The sequence below is a fragment of the Heterodontus francisci genome, chromosome 12, assembly GCF_036365525.1.
Source record: "Heterodontus francisci isolate sHetFra1 chromosome 12, sHetFra1.hap1, whole genome shotgun sequence".
Lineage (NCBI taxonomy): Eukaryota > Metazoa > Chordata > Chondrichthyes > Heterodontiformes > Heterodontidae > Heterodontus > Heterodontus francisci.
Genome location: NC_090382.1, coordinates 54,425,068 through 54,439,442, shown reverse-complemented (window position 1 = coordinate 54,439,442; position 14,375 = coordinate 54,425,068). Strand labels below are relative to the sequence as shown.

The 14,375-nt window shown below is 42.7% G+C and overlaps 1 protein-coding gene across 9 annotated transcripts in view; it reads left to right on the top strand.

Moving 5' to 3' along the window:
• The window catches only part of arhgef37 (Rho guanine nucleotide exchange factor (GEF) 37), a 110,280-nt gene that overhangs the window by 1,603 nt on the left and 94,302 nt on the right, over positions 1-14,375 (top strand). For 2 of the 9 annotated variants that reach the window (XM_068043438.1, XM_068043432.1), the window contains exon 2: positions 13,764-13,936. In XM_068043438.1, the coding sequence (XP_067899539.1) occupies positions 13,769-13,936 (168 nt within the window). In that variant the 5' untranslated portion in view covers positions 13,764-13,768. Of the gene's footprint in view, positions 1-90; positions 145-4,572; positions 4,722-13,128; positions 13,323-13,760; positions 13,937-14,375 lie in introns of those variants that run through there. The other 7 variants (XM_068043436.1, XM_068043431.1, XM_068043435.1 and 4 more) reach the window with 6 other exon arrangements.

Genomic DNA, 14,375 nt, shown 5'->3' with positions numbered 1-14,375 from the left:
AAATTTACTTTTCTATTTGAACACCTTAATCAATTACTTTTTAAAATATCCATTTATTCATTTTTTTTAGAATACTCCTGCCAACCATCTCACTATTTGGGGAAGTAGCCCACTCTACCAATGTTCTTCTCTAAGTACTTGTATGTGAGTGGTATAGGTTCACTTACATCTCCTCTTCAATAATCACCCACTCTGCAATAAATTATTCACCTAAATCTGTGTCCTGTCTCATACTGCACTGAATTAGTTTATCAACAGGTTTTATAATTTTCAGAGCTTTTTCAAATTACCTTTATTTTTTTTCATGCTTCAAAATAAATTCACAGCTACATAATTAATGAGCTTTCTCTTCAGTATGGTTGCCCACTGGTTACTTTGAAATCTTACAAGAATGATAGCCTAGTTTTTTCAGTGGGTTACATCTAAAATGGGTATTTTGGTCACCCACCTTGTTTTGCAAGGCAAGTGGAATTAGAATCCCCACCTACCCCTAACTAGACGTGTCAACTGTGGCACAGCTGGTGGCACTTTTACCTCTGAATCAGAAAACTGTGGGTTCAAGACCTGTTCCAGAGTCTTGAGCACAAAGTATAGGCTGATCTTCCATTGCAGTACTTGAGGGAATGCTGTACTATCAGGGGTGCCGTTTATCGAATGAGATGTTAAACTGCTTCAGAATAACAGGTAGGCCATTTAGGTCTGAGATGAGGAGGAATTTCTTCATTTAGAGGGTGGTGAATCTGTGTAATTCTGTAACCAAGGGGGCTGTGGAGGCACAGTCATCGAGTATGTTCAAGGCAGGGATTGATAGATTTCTAGATATCAAGGGATATGGGGATAGTGCAGGAAAATGGCATTGAGGTAGAAGTCAGCCATGATTTCGTTGAATGGCGGAGCAGACTCGAGGGGCTGAATGGCCTACTCCTGCTCCTATTTCCTATGATGTCCTATCTACCCTCTCAGGTGGATGTAAAAGATTCTGTGGGACTGCTTTGAAGAGCAGAGGACTATCAACAGATTATCTGGTCATTATCACATTGCTGTTTATAGAAGATTGCTATTTTCAAATTGGCTGTTATGTTTCCTACTTCATAACAGTAACCACACTTCAAAAGTACTTAATTTGCTGTAAGGCACTTTGCGATGTCCTGAGTTTGTGAAAGGTGGCAAACAAATGCAAGTCTTTCTTTTTACAAGCATGACTCCTGAAAGCCTCTTCACCATCTATAAGGCACATATCAGGAGTGGTGATGATATTCATGACTTGTCTGGATGGATGCAGCTGCAATAACATTCAAGAAGCTGAACACCATCCAGGACAGGCAGTCCACTTGATTAGCATCCCTGCCACTGGACTCTAATATCCATAATCTCCATTACTAGTTCACTGTGTGTGTATTATGTTCTATGGACAAAATGCACAGCAGCAACTTACTAAACTTACTTCCACCAGTACCTCCTTACCTTGTGACCTCTATGACCAAGAAGAAAAAGAACAGCAATATCATGGGACGACCATTACCTCCAAGTTCCCATACAAGTCAAAACCATTCTGATTTGAACGTGACTTACTTCAATTGTGGGAATGTCATCACCACAAGAACTTGAATGGTTCAGGAAGGTGACTCAGCATCACCCTTTCATTCCTCACATTCCGAGAACAAATAAACAAAACATCAAGGCTGTGTACATATAGTTAGTAAACTTCTTCATGAAATGAATGGTCCCTAATGATTGCACCAATGTGCAATGGTCAGAGAGCACCCTTCTTTTGAAAACAGATCCCATGAGATCCAGATGCCCTGGTTCATCAGCAAAGGAGTAACTTGAACTAACACTCCAGACAGCACATTTGTACTCCTTCAGTACTACTGTCAGCTATTCCTTTTCACTTGTGCTCTCATCTAATGTATACACCTCTGTTTCGTCTTCTAAATACCTCAAGGTGGATGTATCTGGGTGGCATTTTGAGGGATTGAATTAGTGATAGTGGGCTGAATTTTATAGAGCCCTCGAAGTCGGGGGGGGGGGGGAGGGGTGGGGCGGGTGGGCATGAAGGTTGCTCCAGATGAGGCCCGCCACCGACTTCAACGCCCGTCCCAATCTCGGTGGTGGCGCAGAGGCCTCGTGTCGGCACCCCAGCCACTTAGCGAAGGGACCTACATTACAATATGCAAATGGACACTTACCATTCATTAACATGCTGGCTGCTGCGATTCAGACAGCAGGTTGAGATCTTCATCCTGGCGGCCAGCAACGACGTGCCTTCGGATTCCTGTCTGGGGAAACGAGGCGCGACTCCTGTGGGGAGGGGGGTGGTGGTACTTTTCTCAGTGAGGGAGTGGGGAGTGGGGTCAAACTCTTTGGATTGGTTGAGGGGATGGTCGGAACAGGTTGATGTTTGGAGTTTGTTAACTCTGTGGGGGGAGAAGGTCACATAGTCAAGGTAAGTATTTTGGAGGGTAAGTGGGCAAGGAATTAAATGTAAGGCTATTGGGAGGGGGGAGAGGGGATGGAAAGATTTTTGAAATTATTTTTAAGACTTTTAAATGTACTGCCTGTTTAAAAATTCAAACTCTCATTTAGGCTCATTTGGAGATAGAGAAGAGGGAAATGCATGAATAGTGTCCTTCTGAGAAACCTTTGTGTGTAGCTTCCAGTCATGGAAGTGTCATCATAAAGTTCTTCTCTATATACTTTGTCATCAGCAAATGACTGAGAAAATGAGGAAAAAGAACAGGAGAATTGGTTAGCTTGAAACCTAAAATGAGGCTAATCCTCCTGCTTTCCCAATCCAGACCACTCTAAGGCCTCACTGCTCAGAATATACAGAGCTTCTGCCTCGCATGAGCTAGGTGGCCAAATATTGGGATGTTTCCCCTCCTATGTACATTCTTTCACTTTTGTTGCAAACTCTTTTGTTACAAGAAGTGAGAGATTGTCAGTGAATGAAAGGTATATTGAATGAAAGATACAGAATGAAAGATATATTGTGATATCCAAGTGTCATGGAACCCACATGAGGATGATAACACGTACATCCATCATGCTGCTACATGACATGGAACAATTACTTTGTCCTGAATGTATGGAAAGCTATGAGTGCAGGAGCACTTCTAGGGTCAGGCTGCAAATGCATCCAGTTATTAATGGGAATTCATTACAAATATTGTAAGTAACTTAAGACATTGAGCCGTAATTTGCTGTGGTAGGCCAATTAATGGCATCTGCTGTCAGTTAGATTTGACCTTGCATATTTAGGTTTTTAAAATTTTTGTGTGGCAAATTGTTGAAAAATTGAGGTGATAACGTTTCAGCGAGGCAAACCAGACATTTGGAATCTGAGTGAACAGGGTATCTCCTTAACCAATCAGACTGAAGGATTATGAAGTAAACAGTGCAAGGACAGAGAAGGAAGTGCAAATTAGAGTGGGTGAATTCAATGTCAAATCAGGTACAGCAGAAAGGAAATTTTTTTTTAATTGGAACCTAAAATTTGTTACTTTTCAGTGCCAGAGAGGTTGACAGGCAGTAATTAACACTTATCACACCTTTAAAAGGATATTTCAACTGAAATGGACAAGATTTAAATTTATGGCAAGTTTAATTACTATCTATTGGGCAAATACAACTTTATGCCATTTGATGCATTTCAATGGTGAGGCAGTCAGCAAGCTTCAAAGCTAACAGCCGGGTGCCACATTTCAGACAGCAAATTCTGGAGTTCTGCATTTAACCATGCATTTGCCCTTGCCTGAAGTTGCTGTAACACTTACGCATAAATAACAGCGAATGCTATTTGCCTCACTGTTACTTTGACAGCAAATTGTAGGGCAATGTGAAGTTAATGTAATTGCGACTGACATAGATGTTTTGGAAATATATTCTATTACATTGGCAATCCTTGGTTAAGCATTTATTCAAGTTTTTATGATGCTTATTTCAATGGTGGATCCAATGGACGGGGGTGTCATAAATCCCTCTCCCATCCCCCCACTCACTCAACCCCCAATCATTCTGAGGTTGGCCAATGTGATGTTGGAGGACTGCCTCCATTTTGCTCCCAGGAACTTCCATCATCTTCTTTGGCCTGCAGGTTTGGCCTTCGGGTCCATATGGCTCCCGGCTAGGCTGTCAGACTAGGTAAGTCAGGAAATCTAAGTTTCCAGCTCAGTTCCTTTCCTGCCAAGTGAGCCAAATATGGAATTTGACAGCATTCCACCCCCACACACCACCGCCACCCCCTCCGCCGTACCCCCCCCCCCCCCCCCGCAATCCCCCCCAAGCCCACCACAACAGTTTTTGAGATCATGATGCTCACGTACTAGTGAGTAAGGAATTTCAGGATACTGACCCAGCAACAATGAAGAAATGGCAATATATTTCCAAGTCATGATAGCATATGGCTTGGAGGAGATGGTGCTCATGTGAAATTGCTGCTTATCTTTTTTGGAGATAAAGGTTGCATGGCAAGGAGACACTGTTGAAGTAGTCTTGATGGTTTTCTCCTCTAGATCATACATAATGCAGCCACAGTACACCAGTGACGGAGGGGGTGGATATTGAGGCCAGTGACCAATCAAACAAACTGATCTATCTTGGATGATATCAGTCTTCTTGAACGTTGTTGCAGCTGTACCCATTCAGGTTAATGGTGGATTTTCCATCATATTCCTGACTTGACTCTTGTAGATGGTGGAGAAACTGTGAGGGGTCAGGAGGTGAGCCACGTATCACAGAGTACTTAGCTTCTGTCTTGCTCTTGTTCTCAAATTGTGTTTATATGTTTGATGCTGTTAAGCTTCTGGTCAATGGTGATTCCCAAGATGTTGATAGTGGGAGACCCTGGGCTGTTTTCAGGACTGGAGTATAGGAGTTAACGAACATTATACTAGTTTGCTCTGAGACATCTGGTGGTCATGAAAGGCACTATATAAATGCAAGTCTTTTTTATTAAATGGGGCACTGGAGTATAGCAGAGTTTTTTCTGCTTCAAGTAATTTTCAAGTAATATCTATGAATGTCACCTTTTTCATCTTTTTGTACCCTGCTCATTTTCTTCTAAAGCAAATTTCTTTCTAAAGCAAAAATCATCTTTCTGATCGATTCTAAGGAAAGGAAACTTAATGCTATATGCATTTGATGCTGCAATGAATCATGGAGTTCTTGATGCCAGTACCTAGGCAAGAAAAAGTGCAGAAAAAAAGTATTTTCTCAAAACATCACTAAAATACAGTTGTCCACCGTTGTTGAGCTCAGTACATTAACCCACAAATCCCACTTCCACAATGTGACTCGTGCACGGAGAAGTGCTAGTTTGCAACCAATTCTGTGTCAGCCATGACTGCATGAAATTGCAGAATTTCTAGAACTTAATGCATATTAATTGTCTATTAACATCACCATTGAAAGTTAATTATTAACAGCATAAGCAGACCTGTTAACAACGTGATAATTGTTATTGACTACTAATCAAATTTCTGGCGCAGAAAATGAACAATTAAAAGTGTGGAGTTTCATTCCTTCAGATTGTGAATCGTTGTTGGAGATTTTGAAGACATCAAATATAAAATGTGTTTGAAAAAACATCATCGTTTTCCTCTCATTCATAAGAACATAAGAAATAGGGGCAGCAGTAGGCCATTCAGCCCCTCAAGCCTGCCCCACCAGTCAATAAGATCATGGCTGATCTGTCCCAGGCCTCAACTCCTCTTCCAGGCCTGCTCCGCATAATGCTTGACTCCCCGTGATTTCAAAAATCTATCTACCTCCTCCTTAAATACATTTAGTGACCCAGCGTCCACAACTCTGAGGTAAGAATTCCAGAGATTCATCACCCTCTGAGAGAAGAAATTCCTTCGCATCTCAATTTTAAATGTGTGACCCCTTATTCTGTAACTATGTCCCCTAGTTCGAGATTCCCCCACCAGCGGAAACATATTCTCAACATCTACCCTGTCAAGCCCCCTTAGAATCTTATATGTTTCAATAAGATCACCTAGAATTCTTCTAAACTCCAGTGAGTAAAGGACTAACCTGTTTAACCGTTCTTGATAAGACAACCCCTTCATCCCAGGAATCAGCCTAGTGAACCTTTTCTGAACAGCCTCCAATGCTAGGATATCCTTCCTTAAATATGGGAACCAAAACTGTATGCAGTACTCCAGGTGTGGCCTCACCAACACCCTGTACAGTTGGAACAAGACTTCCCTATTTTTAAACTCTAACCCCCTAGCAATAAAGGCCAAAATTCCATCTGCCTTCCTAATTACTTGCTGCACCTGCATGCTAACTTTTTGTGTTTCATGTACAAGAACACCCAGATCCCTCTGTACTGCAGTATTTTGTAGTCTTTCTCCATCTAAATAATAATCTGCCTTTTTATTCTTCCTACCAAAGTGGATGACCTCACATTTTCCCACATTGAACTCCATCTGCCAAGTTTTTGCCCACGCACTTAACCTATCTATATCCTTGTGTAGATTCTTTGTGTCCTCATCACAACATGCCTTCTCACCTATTTTCATATTATCCGCAAATTTGGATACACTACATTCTGTCCCATCCTCCAAGTCATTAATATAGATAGGTGAGGCCCTAGGATCGATCCTTGTGGCACCCCACGAGTTACGGCTTTCCAACCTGAAAAAGACCCAATAATCCCAACGCTCTGTCTTCTGTGTGTTAGCCAATCCTCAATCCATGCCAACACATTACCCCCAAAACCCTGAGCTCTTATTTGTGCAATAACCTTTTATATGACATGTTATCGAAAGCCTTCTGAAAATCCAAATACACTACATCTACCCATTCCCCTTTATCCAGTAAGCTTGTTGTATCCTCAAAGAACTCTAACAAATTTGTCAAACATGATTTCCCCTTCATAAAACCACATTGACTCTGTCTGATTGCATTATGTTTTTCTAAATGTCCTGCTAGTTCTTCCTTAATAATGGATTCTAGCATTTTCCCAATGACAGATGTTAAGCTAACTGGTCTATAGTTTCCTGCTTTCTGGGTCCCTCCTTTCTTGAATAGGGGCATCACAATAGCGGTTTTCTAATCTGCTGGTACCCTACCAAAATCCAGTGAGTTTTGGTATATTACGACCAATGCTTCCACTATCTCTGCAGCCACTTCTTTAAAAACCCTTGGATGTAGGCCATCAGGTCCTGGCGATTTGTCTGCCTTTAGTCCCATCAGTTTGTCAAGCACCTTTTCCCTCATGATAGAGATTGTTACAAGTTCCTCACTCCCATTTACACCTTGCTCATCTCTTATTGTTGGGATGTTTATAGTGTCCTCCACCGTGAAGACCAATGCAAAATATTGGTTTAAATTATCTGCCATTTCCCTGTTCCCTGTTATTAATTCCCCAGTCTCATCCTCTAAGGGTCCCACACTTACTTTAGCTACTCTCTTCTTTTTTATATATCCATAGAAGCTCTTGCTGCTTGTTTTTACATCTCTTGCCAAATTACTCTCATAATCAATTTTCTCCCTCTTAAACTAATTTGGCAGGGGAATGAGATGCAGTGTGGAGGTACAGTAGGGGGTGATACACAACCAAATATAGAAGAAAAATTAAATCAGTCTGGAAGGCACAGCAAATATAGACCTGTTAAGGGGGTGGTGGGTATAAAAGAGGAGGTGGCATTGCACTATTGATCAAGGAGTCAATTACTGCAGTAAGGAGGGATGATATCTTAGATGGTTCCTCAAATGAGGCCATATGGGTAGAGCTTGAAAATAAAAAGGGGGCAATCACTTGGCTGGGAGTTTATTACAAGCCTCCAAATAGTCAGTGAGAGATAGAGGAGTAGATATGTAGGCAAATCTCAGAGAGGTATAAAAATAATAGGGTAATAATAGTTGGGGATTTCAACTTCCCCAATATTAATTGGGATAGTCTCAGTGCAAAAGGCTTAAAGGGGGTGGAATTCTTAAAGTGCATACAGGAGAGCTTTTTGAGTCAGCAGGTAGAAAGTCCTACAAAAGAAGGGGCGGTACTGGACCTAATCCTAGGAAATGAAGTGGGACAAGTGGTAGAAGTGTCAGTGGGGGAGCATTTCGGGGATAGTGACCATAATTCTGTAAGATTTAAGGTAGTTATGGAAAAGGACAAAGATGGACTGGAAATAAAGGTATTGAATTGGGGGAAGGTCGATTTTAATATGATAAAACAGGATCTGGTCAAAGTGGACTTGGAACAGCTACTTGTAGGAAAGTCTACATCAGACTAGTGGGTGTCATTAAAAAAGGAAAGAGTGAAAGTTCAGGGCCAACATTTTCCCATAAAGGTGGAGGGTCGGATCAACAAGTCCAGGGAACCCTGGATATCAAGGGATATAGAGGACAGGATAAGGAAAAAAAGGAGGCTTATGGCAGATTCAGAGCGCTGAAAACAGCGGAGGCCCTAGAGGAGTATATAAAATTTAGTGTGGGGGGGGGGTACTTAAAAAAAGTAATTAGGAGAGTGAAGAGGGGGCATGAAAAATCACTGACGGACAAGATAAAGGAAAATCTCAAGGCATTTTATAAGTATATTAAGGGCAAGAGGATAAGCAGGGAAAGAGTGGGGCCCATTAGGGATCAAAGTGGCAATCTGTCTGTGGAGCCGGAGGAGGTGAGTAAGGTTTTAAATGATTAGTTTTCATCTGTGTTCACTATGGAGAAGGACGATGCAGGTGTAGAGATCAGGGAGGGGGATTGTGATATACTCAAACAAATTAGCATTGAAAGGGAGGAGGTATTTACGGTTTTAGCGGGCTTAAAAGTGGATAAATCTCCAGGCCCAGGTGAGATGTATCCCAGGCTGTTATGTGAGGCAAGGGAGGAGACAGCAGGGGCTCTTACACAAATTTTCAAATCCTCTCTGGTCACAGGAGAGGTGCCAGAGAACCGGAGGACAGCGAATGTAGTACCATTATTCAAGAAGGGTAGCAGGGAGAAACCAGGTAATTACAGGCTGGTGAGTGGTAGGGAAACTATTGGAAAAGTTCTAAGGGACAGGATTAATCTCCACTTGGGGAGGTAGGGATTAATCAAGAATAGTCAGCAAGGCCTTGTCAGGGGGAGATCATGTCTAACAAAATTGATTGAATTTTTCGATGAGGTGACTAGATATGTAGATGAGGGTAAAGCAGTTGATGTATTCTACATGGGCTTCAGTAAGGCTTTTGATAAGGTCCCACATTGAAGATTGGTTAAGAAGGTAAGAGCCCATGGGATCCAGGGCAATTTGGCAAATTGGATCCAAAATTGGCTTGGTGGCAGGAGGCAGAGGGTGATGGTCAAGGGTTGTTTTTGCGATTGGAAGCCTGTGACCAGTGGTGTACTGCAGGGATCGGTGCTGGGACCCTTGCTGTTTGTAGTGTACATTAATGATTTAAACATGGACATAGCAGGTATGATCAGCAAGTTTGCAGATGACACGAAAATTGGTGGTGTCATAAATAGTGAGGAGGAAAGCCTTAGATTACAGGACGATATAGATGGGTTGGTAAGATGGGCAGAGCAGTGGCAAATGGAATTTAATCCTGATAATACAATGGGTGGTACGGAAGGTCTGAGGGACCTTGGTGTACTTGTCCATAGATCACTGAAGGCAGCAGCACAGGTAGATAAGGTGGTTTGGAAGGCATATGGAATACTTGCCTTTATTATCCGAGGCATAGAATATAAGAGCAGGGAGGTTATGATGGAGCTATATAAAGCGCTAGTTAAGCCACAGCTGGAGTACTGTGTACTGTTCTGATCGCCACACTATAGGAAGGATGTGATTGCACGTGAGAGGGTGCAGAGGAGATTCACCAGGATGTTGCCTGGGCTGGAGCATTTCAGCTATGAAGAGAGACTGGATAGGCTAGGGTTGTTTTCCTTAGAGCAGAGAAGGCTGGGTGGGACCTGATTGAGGTATACAAAATTATGAGGGGCAGAGATAGGGTAGATAGGAAGAAACTTTTTCCCGTAGTGGAGGTGTCAATAACTAGGGGGCAGAGATTTAAGGGAAGTGGCAGGAGGTTTAGAGGGGATTTGAGGAAATCTTTTTTCACCCAGAGGGTGGTTGGAATCTGGAACACACTGCCTGAAGGGGTGGTAGAGGCAGGAACTCTCACAGCATTTAAGAAGTATTTAGAAGAGCACTTGAAATGCCATAGCATATAAGGCTATGGGCCAAGTGATGAAAAATGGGATTAGAATAGATAGGTGCTTGATGGCCGGCACAGACACGATGGGCTGAAGGGCCTGTTTCTGTGCTGTATAACTCTATGACTCTATGAGAACATCTGTGGACAAGTCTAAGTGTAATATAAGGTGACTGCCATTTGGTTCACTGCTGACCTCAAAATCTGGGCCATAATTCCTTTTACATGGCACTAATCATCTTCCTATAATTGGGTGCCCAGAACTGCACACACTACAGCCTGACTAATGTCTTGTTTTTATAAAATTCGAGTAGCTTTGTGTCATATTTCAGGAGGAATATTACAATCCTTTTGCATATCTTTGTGTGTTCATGATTACCTTCAGCAAAAGTGAGAAAACATGTCAACTGCCCCTTCTTTCAATAGGGACCAACGTACAACAGTGTATAATGTAAACAGTTACAGAAAACAATATCCCCTATCTTTTTACTTGGTTTCCACAATACCAAGCATCACTTCCTAGACACAAAGATAGCTAGACAATGTGGTTTGACATCTACCGGTACCTAGTTGCCTCTTCTTTAACAGCATCCCAGCATGAAGTGCAATTCTTTAAGTTTTTGGAAAAGTCTGCAAGTTGTGAAACCCAATATAAGGTTAATGATCAGCAGAGGAAATGTACCTGACGGCTGGTTGTACTTTTCTCACTTCCTACTTTCTAATGTTGCTGCTCATACAAGCATTCTGTTTAACTCCACAAAGGGATATAGAGATCAGTTACGCTATGTGTGAATCACAATTATGTCAATATGGAAGGAGAATACCCAGCCCACTACATAAGCTGGATTTTACCAACCCTATGGGGATGGGCTGGGAGGCAGGGGGGGCCAATACAATGGTGAGGGAAGGCGGGGCTTGGTGTGTCCGTCGTCTTCTCACTGCGTCGCCATTTTGCCAGCAATGAGGAAGGCCCAGGATGGTCCTCCTGCCCAGAGGCCAATTGAGCCACTTAAGTGGCCAATTAAGGGCCTCTTCCTGCCTATGCTGGCATTTTACCAGTGGAGTGGGTCCCTCTGCCATGTGGGGAAATGGCCAGGTAAACCCTGGCAGCCTCCCAGCCGGTTTGGAACTCTTTGACCCACGAAGGGGCCCCAGCAGCAATGGCCACCCTTGCAGCAACAGCGTTGTCTGCCGACACCAACAATGCGCCTCCCGCCCATGCCCCTCACTGGGGCCTGACTGACTGGTCCGGGTGCCCTCAAGCCCCACTTACCTGGTTGTGAGAGCACCATCTATTGATCTTCTTCCAGGTGCAGCACCAGGAGTGGCTACTGCTTCCAGCGGCGCTGCTGAGCTGCCGGCCCTCTGACTGGCTGGCAGCTCCTGGGGGTGGGCAGCTGTCCTTACTCGGGGCCTTGGGGCCACTGAATGGGGTCACCCCAACTTTGGGCTTATCGGCGGGTCACTCACTGAAAGAACAAAATCCAGTCCCGTGTTTAGTCAGAACATCTGGGCTAAATTCAATAAAATTTATAAGCAAACATGATGGTATTACTTACATATTCCAAATTGTTCAAATAGGTTTATGTACAATTTCTAAAAAATTAACATTTTTTAAAACAGAAGGAGCAACTAAATTTATTTGTGTTAAGGTAGTTGGAGTAAGTGGGAAACACGTTTGTGCTGATCTGCAGACCATAGATGACTGAGAAAGCATAAAGACAATATAACATTGTGGTACTGATTGTGGATTGAGGCCACATTCCACATTGCTTTTTTTTTACTGACACATACATAATCGCATAGTTGAATACAATAGCTTTTCTGTGAAGAAGCCATTGTATTTTGTGACGCTGCAGAATTACATTCCAGGCACATTTTTGGAATTATGCAACAAACAAACTATGCTTCTAACTGCCAACCGCTGTTAGTTATGATACATGAGGCAATTAAAGGGAGTGGTATAAATAAGATTACCAAGCACTGACATTTTGAATTATATTGACACAAGAAGGAAGTTCCTTGTTTATTATTTTGAATATGCTGAGATTTGTAACCAGCTTACAAATTGTTTTATGCATATTTATTTGACAATCAAATAAGATAACACATTGAGAGCAATGGCACAAGATTACACGGTGGGCTGGAATTTAAGCAGTTGGCGAGGCCCCAATGCTGGGCCAAAAAGGCAAGGGAACACCGCCATGGCCGTTTGGGGGACCCCTGGCTGCATTTTATGGTGCTTGGACAATGAACTGCCAGGTGCTGGGGTTCCCATCCCTTTAAGGATGGAGATCCCGCCTCCAACAGCAGCTGGCCAATCAGAGGGCTGGCAGCTCAGCAGTCCCAGCAGCACCACCGGGAGCCCCGGACTGCAGGTAAATTGGGGTAGGCTTGCCTGGGCCAACCAGGCAGCCCCGGTGAGGGATGGGGAGGGGGGTGGAGTGTAAGGTAGTTGAGAGAAAGTGGATCGGTGTTGGCACAGAGGCGGCCTTTGCAGCCAGAGGCTCTCCATGGGCCTCAGAGTGCCCCACAGAGGAGCCCCCTGCCCCCTCTCCCAGCAGCCCACACGGAGGCTGCCTGGAGTTACCAGGCGGCTTCCTCAAGTGGTAGAAGCACCCCCCGCTGCTGGTAAAATACCAGCGGTGGTGGAAAGAGGCCCTTGAGTGACCATTAATTGACCACGTAAGGGCCTGAAATGGCCTCAAGGCAGGAAGGCTGCCCCAGACAAAATTGAATGGTATTGGGAAGGCGACAGCCATTCCACTGTCCCCTGCCTTCCCTCGCAATTTTATGGTTCCCACCTTGCCACCCTGCCCATCCCTAGAAGGCTCATAAAATTCAGCCCGATGTGTCAGTAATCACTAACATGCACGCACAAAAATAAATTCTTCACAGTCATGTCCAGTGACTGTACAGAATAAAAATTAAATGTGATATTTTATTTTTGCTTTAAAACAATTCTGAAGTTTGTTTTCAGTTCTGGTTCTGAACAGTGGAGTTAAAATTAGCCAATGAGAGCGGAGCTGCAAATCCTGCTTTGACAGCAAAATCTCTCTGTGAGCCTGTCATTTTTGTCAGTGCTCCAGAAGCAGCAAGAATCACACAGTGTGAAGCATTTATCGTGAATTAATAGAACGATTTACATTAACAAACCTGAAAAATGTTGAAAAGGTATGTATGTAGCTAAGAAATTATTAGTGATTGGTTTAAAATCCTGGCTCAGTAGAGACACTGATATGTAGGATAGCTCATGAAGCAATATTAGACTAGAACATTCCATGATGGCCTGCAGCAAACAAACACAGACTGTTTATTTTGGTGTTATGTATTAGCTGGGTAAATGTAACTGGGGTGTTTCATTCTGTCCAATACAGATCACTTTAGGATGCATATCGTAAGGGGCAGAGTAAGGAGCTGGATTAGATTTCTAGAATTAGATTCCAGGTTTACAGGAAATTGTGATTTACAAAACAAGATCAGGTTACACAAGAACTGTATTTAAATTCAACCAGGAGACCATATTTTCAATTCTTTATGGATAGATTAACTGAAGGGCTACAGATAGGCATCTAATCAGCATAACTGCAGTAATTCTAATTGTGTCTCCAGCAGTTACCATGGATGATTCAATTTATGAGGAAATTAATAGCAAATTGACATCAGCCAGTAAAATGGAGCAAAAACAAATGAGTGCGATAGAAGAACTGGTCGCAACAGAGAAGCGCTATCTCACTCTACTACAGCTGTGTGCAACAGATATCCGGAACCATTTACAATACAAACAGGTAACACCTTTTAGAAAATATGTATAATTTGAGAAAAAACTAGTGACAGGCTATGCAACACTGTTCCAAACCTTGGATCTAAATTCAAAAATAGAAGCAGAATATTCTGGGGCTCACTTCCCTCAGAATCAAGTGATTTGGGAGGTGATGATAGGTCAAGCTGTGCATGATCTGCGAAAATAAAAAATATCGAAGAACAAATAGGGTAGGTAAAGATAAAAGGTAAATGTAACAAACAATAAGGAATTTAGCAAAAAGGATAGCATGCAGTAGACAGACCAGTTATGCGCAGGAAAAAGAGTGAAATAAAGGAACAAGGAATTTGCTTGGGCAAAAAAAAACAAAGGAAAGGGAATAACTTTAAATACAAATTAAATTTCAAGGCTGGTGGTCAGACTCTCTCTTAATCCGTTATTACCTGTTTTACATCCCCAAAGTT